Source organism: Sander vitreus, chromosome 4 (assembly GCF_031162955.1).
Source record: "Sander vitreus isolate 19-12246 chromosome 4, sanVit1, whole genome shotgun sequence".
Classification (NCBI taxonomy): Eukaryota; Metazoa; Chordata; class Actinopteri; order Perciformes; family Percidae; genus Sander; species Sander vitreus.
In genome coordinates this window covers 13,988,008-14,003,807 of record NC_135858.1, presented here as the reverse complement: position 1 = coordinate 14,003,807, position 15,800 = coordinate 13,988,008, and the positions used below count along the sequence as shown (strand labels likewise).

At 38.8% G+C, this 15,800-nt stretch overlaps 1 protein-coding gene and 1 long non-coding RNA gene across 3 annotated transcripts in view; both read left to right on the top strand.

The window, feature by feature from the left end:
- Positions 1–4,955, top strand: part of srgap3 (SLIT-ROBO Rho GTPase activating protein 3) — a 60,218-nt gene extending 55,263 nt beyond the window's left edge. For both annotated transcript variants that reach the window (XM_078248475.1, XM_078248474.1), the window contains one exon: positions 1,344–4,955. In XM_078248475.1, coding sequence (XP_078104601.1) covers positions 1,344–1,790 — 447 coding nt within the window. In that variant the 3' untranslated portion in view covers positions 1,791–4,955. The remainder of the gene's footprint in view (positions 1–1,343) is intronic.
- A 9,107-nt stretch (positions 4,956–14,062) lies between these two features.
- Positions 14,063–15,474, top strand: LOC144516233 (uncharacterized). The gene is made up of 3 exons (XR_013501821.1): positions 14,063–14,238; positions 14,498–14,548; positions 14,694–15,474. It is a non-coding gene; the product is annotated as an uncharacterized LOC144516233 (long non-coding RNA).
- The last annotated feature ends 326 nt before the right edge of the window (positions 15,475–15,800 follow it).

The window sequence follows — 15,800 nt, the reverse complement described above, 5'->3', positions numbered from 1 at the left end:
TATAAGTTTTCTCTTTTGATATAATTTGTTTATATATATGTCTGGTTGGTGGCACTGTGGTCTCAGTACCAGACTGATTGTCATGAAGTGTCAGGCGACTATAGCATATAACAGGATTTGGAAGGTTTGGTTATACAGAGCCAGCTGTAGCTGTCTGAGAGCAGCAGCTGGTACCAGGAGTAAATGTCAGGGGCTGACTGCAGCTAGGAGATAGACACGCCTCAAGAACCCAGAGGCCTGGAACTGAATAACAATCTGAAGAACACTGACCGTTCCATCACACTTTAATGGCTGCAGCCATTAGTGTGATGGAAAAAAAACACAAATTACAGTTAATCTAAAATCTCACAATTTAATAGACAAATGTTTTAACTGATAGTATCCCAATAGAAAAATGAACAGGACCATAGTAGTTGTTTTGCATATTGTAGCCCGTTTACCACATATATTTTATACTTTATGTCTCAACTAACCACATTGCAAGCCATGCTGCTGTGAAGGATGTTAGAAAGGATGTATTGTGTTTTACCATTCCAGGCACCCATTGGTTTGCATTAATTTCTGTAGGATATGATAAAACTGCATTAACATTTTAAATGGGTTGGCACCTTTTTATTTATCAGAGCTTTTACATATTCACACTCCTGTCAAAGCACTGATGTCATCCAATCAGATGCTCCTTGATGTTCCTAGATCCAGGTTAAAAAATAAAGATGACCGAGCTTTTTCGGTGGCTGCTCCAAATCTCTGAAATTGTTTACCTATTCAAATAAGAACTGCTCGGAAAGCTGAAAGTCCTTTCAAGTCCTTGCTTAAGACCCACTTCTGTTCGTTGGCTTTCAATTCGAGTTTTGACACCTTGACCTTTTTTACCGTTGTTTATTTTGCATTTGTTTGTGTATTTTATTCATTTAGTTTTTGAGCTTGTTAAGCACTTTGGTCAACTATGGTTTTTTAAATGTGCTATATAAATACAATTTAAGTTGAACTTAACACGCAACAATAATATAGCCTTGACAAAAGTTATTGCAGACTTGAAATTTACTATGATGGATTACATACCATAACAAGTTTTAAGTTTGCAGAAATTAAACGAAAACAAAGCCATGCTTGAAAACGTAGGAAACTGTATAAGGGGGGAAAAGTTAGTCTAAATCTTACACTGTACACACTTTTTTTTTGAAAATGTTCAAAACTTATGTATATGAATTTTAGTTAGGTTAACAATTTCAAACACATGGGTATAGTCCTAAGTGTCATTTTTGTAAATGCTAGATGTCTCATTGACCTGGCTGTTATTTTTGATTGTTCTGTTCTCCTCATCTTCATCTCTCTTCTACCAGGACATAGACAAAACTATGACTACAGCGCTCCATGAGCTTCGTGAGCTGGAGCGACAGAACACGGTTAAGCAGGCTCCCGACGTGGTCTTGGACACCCTGGAGCCCATGAAGAACCCAGTTAGCTCCGAGCCCGGCAGTCCTCTGCATACCATAATGATCCGTGACCCCGATGCAGCAATGCGCCGCAGCAGCAGCTCCACCTCTGAAATGATGACCACCTTTAAACCCGCTCTCTCTGCCCGGTTGGCTGGGGCTCAGCTACGCCCCCCACCCATGAGGCCGGTACGACCTCCTCCCACCCAGCACCGCTCCAGCAGCTCCAGCTCTTCAGGGGTCGGCAGCCCTGCTGTAACTCCCACTGAGAAGATGTTTCCAAGTAACAGTACAGCTTCTGGTTCTAATATTAATACGTCTGGTGATGCTGGAGATAAGTCAGGTACCATGTAGCAAAGGTGGAATCTGCTAGGTAGGAAGGTTGTAAAGCTTCCCAAATGAGGGGAAAGCTAATGGAATGAGTGATGATGTGTGAAAAGCAGCTATTAATATTTTCCTCTGTTTTCTGCCTGACTTAATTCATATATTCAGGAAGCCCTTGAGGCGAGCCTACAATATGTTACCATAGGGATAAAGTGGTGGAAGGAGCTGTAGAGGTGTGATAGTATTAAGCTCAACTCTCTTTGAAACTTGATATAACTTAAGAAAATGTGTATAAGAATACATGTATTTCAGTTTACCTCAGTTTCAACAACAAAAATCTGTGGCCATGTTCTCGTTTCAAAGATGCAATGAATGCACATGAAGCAATACTTGTGTGACATTCAGTATTAGTTACTTTCTACCCAGCACACGTTGTCCAGCTGACGTCTCAGTTACTCCTGTTGATCTGTATGAACCACCTCATCTGGTCGGGTGTAAACATGCAGGCTAAAATATCATGTCTGGCTACCATTTAGGTTGCAGGCCTTATGGCTGTACATACAATATTACTTGAAGTCGCGCCATGCTTTCTGTTTGTACTATAATACAGTGGATGTTCAGCAAATTAACATCTTAGTGACATTATGTACTTCTGCATGCGAGGTTTGGAGAACATACGGAAAAATACTTGCATCAATCATTGAGAGATTTGTAATGATGTGGGATTTTCTCATATGGTCATTACAAGCATAAAATAGTTGTTTGAAACCTAATATTCATGAAAAAATAGTAAAAGACTCAAGTTTCAGATATCCAAATATGTGACAAAGTAATACATGGGGATCTTACCGTATTATATTTTAAATCTGCCATGTGTGTGGTACTCTAGATGTTGTACCTGAATTCTTTTCGTTCACTGTTAAAGACAAAAGCATCCTGGCATGAAGATGATCTCGGAAGTCTGAGATATACTAATCAAAACTTAACAAAGCAAAGCATCTGTGGGTAGACTTAACTTAACTAATGCATCGACTCATGTAGAAATCCTGTGGTAAACTTTTACTGTACATAATATAGAGCTCGTAATTTTTTAAGTGTTAATCTTGTACAGGCTAATACAAAAAAGGCAGGGTTGACTGTGAATTGAACTTAGACTTAAGGTTATAAACCACCTTTCTATCATCTTCAGTAAACTACAAACATACTCTTTAACTGTGTACAATAGTTCAACATTTTTACCTTGTACTGTGTGCTTAGAATGCATTTGGTAATTGTACTGTAGAAAACTGATAGCTGTTGAACGGACAGCAACGCCTGAATAAATGTTTTCTCCATTATGTTTTTTACACACGCCCATTTTTACACTTAGTTCGCAACACTTCAACTGTTGCAACTTCAAGTATAATTTGGGGGATTTTATTATTGCATAAGAGACCTGGAAAAGTGGAAAAGTGCCCTATGACAGTTCCTCTTTTAAATATAAAATGTCATACCCAGAGGAACCTGAGAAGCAGATGTTGTGACATACTGTTATCACAGCTATCACAGTTTCCTTCCTTCCTGCCTTTTTCTTTTCCTTGTTGATAGATTTTTAGAATATTTCTTTTATTGGAAGAAAACTAAAAAGAGTTTTAGTGTTCATCTCTACTGTACGTCTTGTCATTCTGACAGCTGTAGTCCAGAGACCTTGTCATCCGCATCCCAAAGAGCCTGCTCGGTTCTGCATGTTTTGAGCTGTAATGTCTGACTCATATTCTGCGTCAGTTAGGCAATGGCTGTATGTGGTGCCTTCCCTTGGAAAAATGCACAAATGAATTCAATATTGGATGTTTTTTTGAAATATACCTTAACATTTATGACTGTCTGGGAATGATAAATTAAGCTGCTTGTAGCAGTTGCTAAAATAAAAGTGAAAAAGAACAGTGCTTGATTGAGTAGAATCAACTTAAATATTAGCATGTAAACCAGGCTCTGATTCCACTGTCAAATCTGTACAGTCTGTACATTCTGCAGTGTTACTGAGATACATGTAAATGAAATATATATGCTTGTTGTCAATGAATTGATTCTTAAGAACAGAGAGCTCGAACAGCCAGAAAAAGGCAATACAGCATTTAAGGTCAAACAGTGCATTCACATCCTCTGCTGGTTCCTGTTGGTATTGCCTCTCCTTGTGACAAAGCAGTGGATACCTTCACCTTTACAGTATGTGGGCATTATGATCTGGAGCTAATATAACAATCACTAGGCTTATCCATATAGTTCTATTTGTCCTGGTTACAGTTTTGCACCAGTTGAAATCTATGAAGATAATGTTACAAAAAAAGCATATATGTTTATTGAAATACAAAGAAAGCACACACTTTCAAAAAGTGAAATTATCATTATATTTAACTAGACTGTTTTGTTTTTTATTTATATACACATGTGTAAGTGGAGCAGAAAATTTGAGTGCCTTTTGTGCACATCAATTTTTATTGGATTTTTTCTATTTGCTTTTTTTACTGTAATATGTTGTCTATTAGTTGTCATGTTTATTATAAACTGATGTTGCTTTTTTATCTTTGCTTTCTATTGCTACTCAGTCGTCAAACCACCACAATTCCTCTCATGAATTACAAAAGAATCATCATGAAATGCTCGTCTGTGTTTGATCGCTGAAGAATAAGAGTTATAGAAACTACTGTACACACGATCTACTGCTGAAGTTTAGTAGAATCATCTCAGAATTTTTTTTCAAATTTGTTTGTTTTCCGTGTGAACTGCCTGTGCTGTGGTTGAGCCGTAACTTGTCATTTAGCTCTTTCCCTTCATTGCAGTATTGTTGGAAACAGCAGGACTGATATGGACCCTCTTCTTGAAGAGGTTATAAGGCACTTGGTGCCCTATCCTTCTCCCTACATGTGATGTTACACAGACTTTCTTTCCTGGAATGTATGCTGAAATGAATAACACAGTCTGCCGACATGAAAAGACAATATTCAAAAAAGACATCACAGTAAGAGAGCAGAATGTCATCTTGTGGGGACTGGAGTGCGAGTTGCTGTCATACTGTTTACCTTCTCTTTAATGTTTGTCTAGTGATGCTGTTTGTTGAGTGTCTGGTTGGTTGAAATCCTGTGATGTAATGTACACCATACCACTGACTGGATGTTGCAAACCCCTGCATCCAAATAAACCATTATTGCTCTGTGATGTGGGTATTTTGAGTGAATTGATATGTGGCGTTAAAAGGACAATCTGGAATCCAGCTGTGAATGAAACATGAATTACGTCAAAGAAATAACAGATAATGTAATGGCATTTTTTTCTGTTGTCACGTAAAGCCCCTAAAACTCTGGTTTCAAATTTTGAGTATTTCTCTGTATAATAAAATACTTATTAAATGACCAACAATGAAATTACGAGTTGGGAAAAAAAACATCCTTACAGTAGGTATTATTAAAAGTTGAATACTCAAAAACTCAGGTTTCACTGTCGTAAGATTTTAAATTTTAATAAATGTTGCTAAATCCTGATTGTTACATGGAGGGACAGGTGACATCACTCTTTTCCAACTGGGTCTCACCCACTTCAAATAACAGAAATCTCTCGTGAAATAATCAAAGCCGTTCTCACTTTGGCATGAAATTGTGTGTTTGTGTACGACCCCGTTGATCATAGTAAGAAGCTGATTTAGAAAATAGGTTTTCAGGGCTTTAAATACATACACAAGATAAAAGGCTAATTCCCACCTAACCCCAGATTTAAATTGTCATTATTATTGATACATTTTATGGCAGATATACACTTCAGATAAGGAGACTGCAAGTGCAAAGTCACAAAAATCAGTAACAACAAAGAATGGAATGAGAATAAATTATAAGTTTTAAAAGAAGTTGAACATGAAAAAAACTATGTTTACTTATTTTTAAATAATAGATGAATGTGTGCTAATCAGAACAAGACAAGATACTGATTTTAAAAAGCAAGCATTAGCAAATACAAAATGAACTGACTCTTTGCACAAAATCAGAAGAATAATTACATGGTGTGTTGCAGATTCTGCAGTTCATTCTGTTGCCACATGATGGAGAAACTACAGCAGAGAAAGTGTTTGATGAACATGACGTTTACATGTAGAGAGTGTAGTCAACACTCCGTGGATTGCTCTTTAAGGATTAGGAACGAGCATTGTAGTGATGGCTACACAGAGAACAGTTTTGCATAAATTAGATGATTACATCTCCCTTTGAGATTGGCTTTCTGGTCCATTGGTCGGAGAGTGTTAACCAACCGCTAACTCTGACTAAGCATAAACAAAATTTAATTTGTTCCACCCGCGAAATCCTAGCCTGGTCCTACCAGACTCTTGTACATTTCATTTGTACAGAGAGTCTGGCCTCTCTCCATTGACAAGTGTTAACTTCCTTGAAGGCGGGTACTCTGTTGAAGTTTAAAACTATTGGATCTGCCCAGAGCCACTCTAGAGCTGCCATAACCAATCGCTAACGTTTGGTCGTGACGTATGTCATGCACATGTGCAACAAGAGGGGAGACCGACAACAACTATCGGCTTATATTTAGCATTAGCATCGCTAGCGTTAGCCATAGCCAACTTCTTCACCACTAACGGAGCGAGCTGGAAAATCAAACTTTTCCCAAACCCTGTGGGGAGGAGGGCCACAACATCATGGCCACCAACACAACTCAGCAAAGATTGTTCTTGCTCTGGCTTTAACTTCTGGATATTCAGCAGCATTGCTGCCACAACGGACCGAATGGCTTCGCTCGCATCTTTCTAGTGCACGTCCTCAATGTTATCGTTCTCAGCCACTCCCTCTGTTCGCTGATTGGACCTACAAATATTTGACCGGAAAAAACCTAAGAATATACCGCAAACCCAGACGGAGTACTGAAGGAAATGAAAATTGAGCGGAAGTAAGTAGGAGGGCGGAGCCAGGCTAGCGAAATCCCTGTTTAACAAGAACATGCCAAACAAGCAACTGTGCAGGTGCCCTGCCACACGTATTTCATTACTTTGTGGTAATGTCTGAAGTTCTACCATGGACTCTGTAACATTTTTTGTGGAAAGAAATGCCTTGGTTACCTTGTTTCAAGCCATTCTAGCGTGGTATAGAAAGCCTGCAGGAAGACTCAGCTAACAAGGCTAAGCTGCTTGACTCTGATTGGCTAACAGCTAGCCAATGAGAGCCTGGCTATCAGCATCCTCCTCATGAATAGTAATGAGCTCAGGCAACACCACGTCAAACTGACCAGCTTTTGTAATTGGCCTGATTTTTCCGCTTATTTCTTTTCAGTGGCTAGAGCTAACAGAGGAAGTAGCAGTTGATTTTCAAATTCACGACATAACACAAACACATATGGACCTAACATATTTCAAAAAATACAAGTAAAAACGGTTTTGTGTGGCAGGGCATCTTTAATAAGTCTAGAAGGTATACTACCACATACTAACAAGTGAAGTTCTGCTGGAAGAGTTCTGTGTTCTGGCACATTGAGTTATAAAATCAGTCTGAATGTCTTAAAGGGCAATTCTGGCACAAAATGAACCTAGGGGTTAATAACACATGATTACCGAGTCGACCGTTCTCTGGGATATGTTTTCATGCTAATTGAATGTGTCTCTAGCTTGAAACAAGAAGCAAACCGCTGATTAGCTTATAAAGCTATTCATCGGGGCATGGGTAAAGTAAAAAGAAATCGCTATTTCTATACCACTAACAAGGCTCAAAATAGCACCACACTTCAACGGCAGCATAATGAGGGTCCCTACATGTAAACCAAAACATTGAGAACTTTGTAAGTGTACAGACAGTTTATTAAAAAGATAGATTATAAAGACAGTAGCGTTCACGTATAGGAGAGAGCGGGGTAAGTTGTCACATGGGTAAGTTGTCACACTGCTCATAACTCCACCACTAGATGCTCAATCTCAAAAATCAAATAGCCACTTTGTGTGACTTCTTCTTCTATTGTCAACTTTCTGTTCACATGTGGTCAAGGTCGCTCTAATCTGATGTTAGCACAATTTTCTTATTTTTCTGCTTAAAAAGTTAAAAAAAAATGTCACTTTAAATTTTATGCAATAAAACGTAGGTATGAATGTTAAAAATAATTATTTTGCACAAAATAGAGGAGACAATCTGGACCTATGAAGAACAAGGCAGCTAAAAGATGAAAAATTATACAAGAAGAGTGCTTCTGCCTCGTCTGTGTGGAGCCACTTTCAAACAGTTGTCCAAAAGAGATGTAAAATGTGTAAAATGCAACAAATGGGCCCATGATGCTTGCACCTTAGGCCAGGCAATTTATGTGTGCCAAAATTGTGACTCTGAAGATGAGTCTGATTAGTCAAATACAGGGCATCTGTTTAGTTCAGAGGTTAAACATGTTAAGTTAAGCAAGTTATCTGCAGCATTCCATGCAGTTATCATGAATCTATGTGCAAGCCAGAGAATGTTAAGAGTTTAAAGTTCAAAGTAAAGTGGTCTTGCCACTTAATGTGTTTTGATTGAAATGTGTATTGTTTTTCCAGATTCTCTAGGCATGACTGTTTATATTCCCAGTTCTGGTTTGAATTCTTTATTTTTAGATAATCTAGTGTGACAATTTACCCGCCAATGAGGCAAATTGTCACAAGTGCACATTTTCTATTCAACAGTCTACAAATCCGTAATGAGAGAAGATATGAAAATGTTATGAATACAACATATGTTCCCAAGACTTCCTTCTTTCATTTGGTATGACATTTATACCATTGTGATGTATGGTGCTCAGTAAATGTTAGACAGTGTGAAAAGTGTGACAACATACCCCGCTCTCCTCTACAAGCAGGTGCCATCTTGGGAAAATAGTGTTTGAGCTATGTTACTGGTTACTGGTTGCATGGCGTTCGTTTGTGCTATCTTGTTTCAAGGTAGAGACACATTCAATTAGCATGAAAACATATCCCAGAGAACGGTCGACTCGGTAATCATGTGTTATTAACCCCTGGGTTCATTTTGCGCCGTGATTGTCCTTTAAGGTTGTGTTAAGGTAAAGTTGTCTAAAATAATTAAGTAAAAAGTAATTTTAGGAGCAATTTTAGTTTCTCAGATGTGACTTTAAGTCATAACAATTCATTTTATATTGTCTAGAAAGAACATCTAAGAAGGAAGGAAATACATATTATTAGGAAGGATGTAATTAGGATCACATAAGACAATAAATTGCACTGATTACAACAACAGAAAAAACAGAGAGTGTTGTTTACAGAGAGTGACATGTATTCAGTATACGCACAACCGGCACATACGGGTACTTCGCTAAAACTCAAGGCCGCGCCCCCTTTTGGGGGATAGAAAACAGACGATCCCATAGAAGTCAATGCAATTTGACGTGTGTTTGGATCATAATTTTGACAAATGTGTGTGGATTTTTTTCTTGTTAAACAGATGGTTTGTTTCATACACATGTCTAATGTTTATTGTATAACCTTGCCTGAGCCTGAGCATTCACGATACATTAATAAACTATGGTTGATTGACGTCATGTCCCCTGTCTTCCCCTTTATCAGTAGATCAATGACCCAACATGGTATACTGCTAAATGTAGAAATAGCTACATATCTGATTAAATCACTTTTGTTAGGCTGAGTGTCGTCTGTAATTAATCAACCTGTTATTAATAACCAACTGTTGGATCTATAAGCTGAGATTTAGTTGGAGACGACAGTCTGATGCTGCTAAACTGTTAGCAGCTTCCCACTAAAGCTAACGTTAATTATCCATCAGTAGTAACTGTCACCAGCATCATTTACCACACTGACTGACAATATTCACGTTTCTTATGAGCCTCATACATCAGGGTGAAAGTTTCCATTAACCCGCTACACAACAGCTGTTTCTTTCCTGATGTGACAGCGCGATTCTTCCCTCTCATGGGGAGCCTCGGTGATGCTGGTCTGGTCTATAGCCTGGAGCCAAAGCCCATCTATCAGGATCTATTTTAGGACATGGCAAGAGGATAAATCGAAGACCGGGGTTTTTGGATGTATTGTTGGTGCAACAAACTACTCAGCAACCTTTCAGCATAGTTATTAATTCAAAACGGGTTGTTTAAAGTAAAAGTTTGGAGCGATTTACATTTCCTCTGTCATTAAGCTGTTGTCGTCTATGGGGAACGCGGGATTGTTTTCCCCTAAAAGTGGGCGTGAATCTGTTCAGAGACATTCTATGACGTTGCGCCGGTTGTGCGTATCAGTTTACATAAACATCAAGTACACATGAAGTAATGTACATTCTTAAACCCCCTTATTTGGTGATTATGTTGCATGATAAACTTTTACAAGTTATTTTCTTCCTTTTCATTTCCAAAAACAGTAAGGACTGTGAGAGCACACATCCCTGCTGACCTTAGGCTCTATAGGACCATGGCAAAACCCAGGACTTGCATGTTTGTGTTTGTTTTTAGCCATGAAAAAATGGGTTGAGTACAAAGACAAAACAGCAAGTGACCTTAGAAATTATTTAAATTACTTGGAAAGAAAAGCAGCAACAAACAAATCCACAGCTTCTGCTGCTGGCATGGAAAAGGTGTTATACCTCTCTAGAATAAGGTATAGAGGGTTTTTACCGACGTCACGTTCTGGGTGGTAACCTGGATGCACGGCCATTTTGGAGGAACAACTGAATGGAGTAATGGAGTATTGTGCACTTTGTTGGTCATTAACGACCGTTGTGTTGTGAAGGCCAAAGTAAGTAATGCAATAACGTCTTTAATCAACCTAACCTTAACTGTATGATATCATTGTGATACTCAAGGTGTAGCCAAGTGACTCTCAATAGTTTTTTTTTCAATTCAAAGACCGAACAAGACAGAGTTTTCCCTCGTAGATCCTAGTTGAGCTTTGCCAACCACAAGCACCGCCTTTCCTCTGATAACTTCTGACATTCCTCTCCCTGGTTTTTAATAACTTTTGGAAGTCGATAATATTCCAAATGTTTTTCTCGGTCTGACCTATTGGTACAACCTAAAACACGGCAATAATTAACCATTTTCCTTAACGCCGTTCGGGATCTACTTCAGTGCCTGTGCTTTGTTGTGATGCAGAGTACCTCCAACATGGCGACTTTGGGTCTGATGACGCGCTGTGAAAACCCTCTATGCCTTATCAATGACAAGCAAATGCTACAGCTGGTTTGAAAAATATGTTGCATAAGCCCCCTCTAGTGGCCTAATTTAATGTATCTTTCATACTGATTAATATACTGATCAATAACACATACTAATCTCTTTGTAAGAGTCACAACAGAACAAAATTATCATAACTTCCTATTTCAACCTTCACCTCCTCTGCCTTCAGCTTAACAACATCAAAATAATTAACTGTGAAGCAGCTACACTCATCAATTAAAACCCCTTGAGGACCAATGGGGAGCCGTGGATCATTCATTTTCATGATCTGAATAAAACAACCTAAACAAATGGAAGTCATGTTTTCTTCTTTTTCAAGTGTTTCCATATTATGTGCACTATATTGCTACAGAAATATCAGGAGGTGCGCTTGTCATAAATGAGAATGTAAATGGACTTCAGGAAGTCTAAAGCTAGCACACACACCCCCATTCTCATCAACGGGACTGAGGTGGAGCGTGTCACCAGCTTCAAGTTTCTGGGTGTCCACATCTCTGAGGACCTCTCTTGGACCCTCAACACCTCTACCCTGATCAAGAAGGCTCACCAGCGTCTCTTTCTGAGGAGACTCAAGAAGGTCCACCTGTCTCCTCAGATCCTGGTGAACTTCTACCGCTGCACCATCGAGAGCATCCTCACCAACTGTGTCACAGTTTGGTATGGCAACTGCTCTGCCCATGACCGGAAAGCACTGCAGAGGGTGGTGAAAACTGCCCAACGCATCACCGGTTCCTCACTCACCTCCATTGAGGCCATCCAGGGCAAGCGATGCTTGCGTAAATCGCGCAGCATCACCAAAGACTGCGTCTCAGGTCTCTCCGCACCCGTACCAGCAGGTTCAGAGGAAGCTTCTTTCCTGCGGCTGTCACCCTACGGAACTCTAACTCTGCATCCCAGTGACAATTAACCTACTAAGCCCCCCGGGCAATTTGCACTACCCTATCCCTTCCATACTGTTCTATTTATTTATTTACAAATGTACATACTGTAATTACACCTATACATAGCCATATTCTACTGCTCTTCATACTATTCATCCTGCACATACACTTATTCTTACTACTCTTATAATGTTGCCACACTGCACATAGCTGTACATACTGTACATATCTGTCTATGGTTCATACAGAATTATTCTGTTTTTCTTATTATATATTCTGCTAATACACTGCATATAGCTATATTATTCTTACTACTATTATAATGTCACTGCTACTACATTGCACATATATGTACATGTTGTTCATACATTGTTTATATTGCATAGCCATATTTATTCTGCTCTTATAACACTGCAATATATTTGAATACTTGAATATCACATTGCACTTTTCTGCTTTTTTGCACTTCTGGTTGGACGCAAACAGCATTTCGTTGTCTTTGTACTTGTACTCTGCACAATGACAATACAATTTAAGATAATTTAATCTAATCTAAATATTTACATTTTTACCCAGAGCTATGTCATGGTTATGTCAAGTGACATGATTAAATCCTTAATTCTTTGAGAATTTTACCAAAAATGAAAAATAATTTGTTGCATTTATACTAAGGCAATAGTTTCTCAGATACGGCAAATGCTATAATATCTTTTTTTATGTTTTCATGTTTAATAATGAACAAATATACCTATATTTCTAACCTGAGGAATCATATTTTTCATATGTGATGTTTACATGTGTTGAATTTGCCACATTATCATCTGCACTTCCTTAATGTATTGTGACCCTTTATCACAACATGCCTTTATTCAGCAGAGTCTACAATTCTATGAGTTGAACTTATTTTTGATTTCAGCATTTAGGCTAACACTTACTACCAGGAATAAATGGTAGGGGTTTGACGGATACTTTGGCATGATACATAAATGTTGTGGGGATCAAACCATAGACTTTCCAATTGCGAAAAAGCCTAGACAAGATCAAGCTGCTGCTGTCAGGGAAGAGACGGGGGACTTTGCAATGAAAAGAACATTGAAACATGAAGCTTTTTCATTTTTCATATTTTGCCTTCTCAATGTGTCAGACATTGAGAAGTGCCACAGAGATCCCTCAAATACTTAATACACTACCATTGGCCAATTAATAATTTGACTTTGATGCATTTTCAGAAACATTTCTGCCCTCACTCGGACATCGGAACATCCTATCAGTTTCTGTACATTTATGAAACAACCGTCATCGTGACTTGCTTCATCAAGCATGAATGGAAAGGAACTTAAATGATCATCAGACTTTCAAGGTTATAGCGGATAGCAACACCTCTGAATTCAGTGACATTTCCAGCTCTATATTTGATGTGCAGAGATACAGAACATGCATAATAAAACACATAGTAAGTTAGTCTGGTTGCTTTTATTGTTCATGCACACCCTCAAACAAATCACACCGAAGTATACATGACGTGCACACAAGATCAGTTCACATAACTCCTGATGATACGCCCAGACAACAAACATTGTGCAGATTGCACTAGTTATCATTGCTTGTTTATATTCATGATGTTTTTACTGTGGCATGCCAAATGTGGAGTTATGGTGGGACTTTGAAGTGAATATTTTAAATAAGAAAGATGCCAAAGCTGAGGCCAGAGGCAGAACTGATCCTGCATTACCAATCACTCTTTGATAGCATATGTGTTCCTTTGAAGAAAGCGAGGACAAATGACCCCAATAATGTGATCAGTTATGGTAAGCTTTGCTCTCAAAGCTATTTGTGTTAGAGGGTTTCAGATTGATTACATTTCTTATTGATTCTCTTTGTTAATGCAAATGTTCCTGGAAAGCAGACCTGTAAAATATTCTTGACCCAGTTATACATGAGTTTTTGAAATTCAGATTCAGTGACCTGACTGTGACTGACTAGGACAAGTTACCAGGAACTGACAACAAACATTGCAGTCTGCCTCACAGTAACTCCTATCTTTCTCATCCTTTCTGTCTAAAGTGTCATGAATCCCGCTTTCTGAGTCTGTTTTCTGCCTGAGTTGCCTGTATTCTGTCCTGGAGTCCTTTTACCTGAGTTTCTTGAACGCACCCTGTCTGGTTGCCTGGCGACGAAGCAAGGCGGGAGATCTCTCAATTACCCACACCTGCATCTCATCAGCTACCTGCACACCTGGTCCTGATCATCACCTCTCCACTTCATAAGCTCTGTCCTGACATCCATTCCCTGCCGGATCGTTAGCCATGAACAGTATGTTGTGCCTGCGTATCAGCCTCAGTTTACTAAAAGTTAGTTTTGCTGTTCTGTTATTTTTTGCTCGCCTTGAACTTCCCTTCGTTTCCTCTGTCTGGTTCAGGGTACGTATGTTTTGGTCATTCGATTTTCATTTCATAAACGGGTATTAAAAAACAAAACAAATGGTTATTTGATTTTCGTTTTAAAATACAACATTTTGAAATTGAAATACAAGGCGTTTTTTTTTCTTTTCATGGTCAAAAGCGGATGGGAGAAAGTTTTTTAAAATGTTTTTATTTTCACTTTGTATTTCTTAACAAAAAATAAAACCACTCAAATAGAAACGAAAAAATGCCTGTTTTTTTTTTTTTTCATATTCAGAGACCGGATGTTGTCATTTCCAATGCTACAGCGCCAGTGTAGGCTACCACTGTAAGTGTTGCTTTCAGCCCAGGCTAAAATTACTTTGAAAACCTAGCTATACTCTTGATAATGCTTGGAGGGACTTTTATTTCATAATATCACATTTATTACCCTCTCTCCCTGCCTTCCTCTGACTCTCTGTCTCTACCCGCAGCAGACAACTTCTCCCGACAGAAGAGTCAAACCAGCTGAGGACTTGACTTTCAGTTCCCAGCTGTAACGTTACCGTTACAGCGCCAAAGTCTGGTCCCAGCAAACTTTCTGTTGCTGCCGTTAAGCTTGCTGATCTGGCAGAAAGTCACCTGGGCTTCGGGATCAGACCTCCGATGCTGACTCGGCTCCGTCTGCAGAGCTAGCGTTACCCGCTCTAGCTAAGCTGGGAATCAGACCAATCTGCTGCGCTCGTGTTTTATTCATATTTTCTTTGCAGCTAGTGATATGCTTTGATGCACTGATGGCAGGCAGGCTTGCTAGTTGCTTTTAGTCTGAGTCTGTGAGATAACCAAACTTCCTTTTGAATATAACGTGCAAATAAATAGACGGAAATGAATTAAAGTCCCCTGAAATAAATGCATAGTAATACAAGTAAAACATATAGGCCATTGAACTATAGTGACTAATGCATATCTGTATGCCTCATTTATGTATTTCATAGCCATATTTATGTAAAGAGGTGCAAAAAACAAATGATCGGTCGCTCAGGAAGTTTAAGCTACAGTTTCCCTCAACTGCAGCCTGGTTTAAAGTAAAACTGGTAGGCTACACCGGTGCTAGTCATGGATGGATTAAGAGAACGTGCTACTGCCTTGAAAATGCAACATCTGTTTTCAGAATATGAAAATGGCTTTCCATTTCTATTATCTAGTGATTTAATTTTGATATATGAAAATCGAAGCATGTTTTAAAATCCCATTCCCTTTTGAAAAGGAAAAGTCCTTGCATTTAAAATTTTGTATTTTAAAACAATCAAATAACCAACTTTTTTTTTTTAAATACGTGTTCATGAAATGAAAATCGAATGACCAAAACATACACTGACCCCGATATTCACTCCACCTCTGCCTGGTCGTCTGTTGCTTCAGAAACATTGGATCTGCTCATTCCCTCCTACCTACTCACCTCCACTGCTTGCTCTGTCACCTGGATTCTCCTTCCACATTTAGGTCTCTAAATACTCCCCTTTATTCAACTCACCTTATCCTGGGCTGCTTCTGGGTTCTGCTTTAGTGAAATGTGACATAAGTAATAATTGCATATGAGA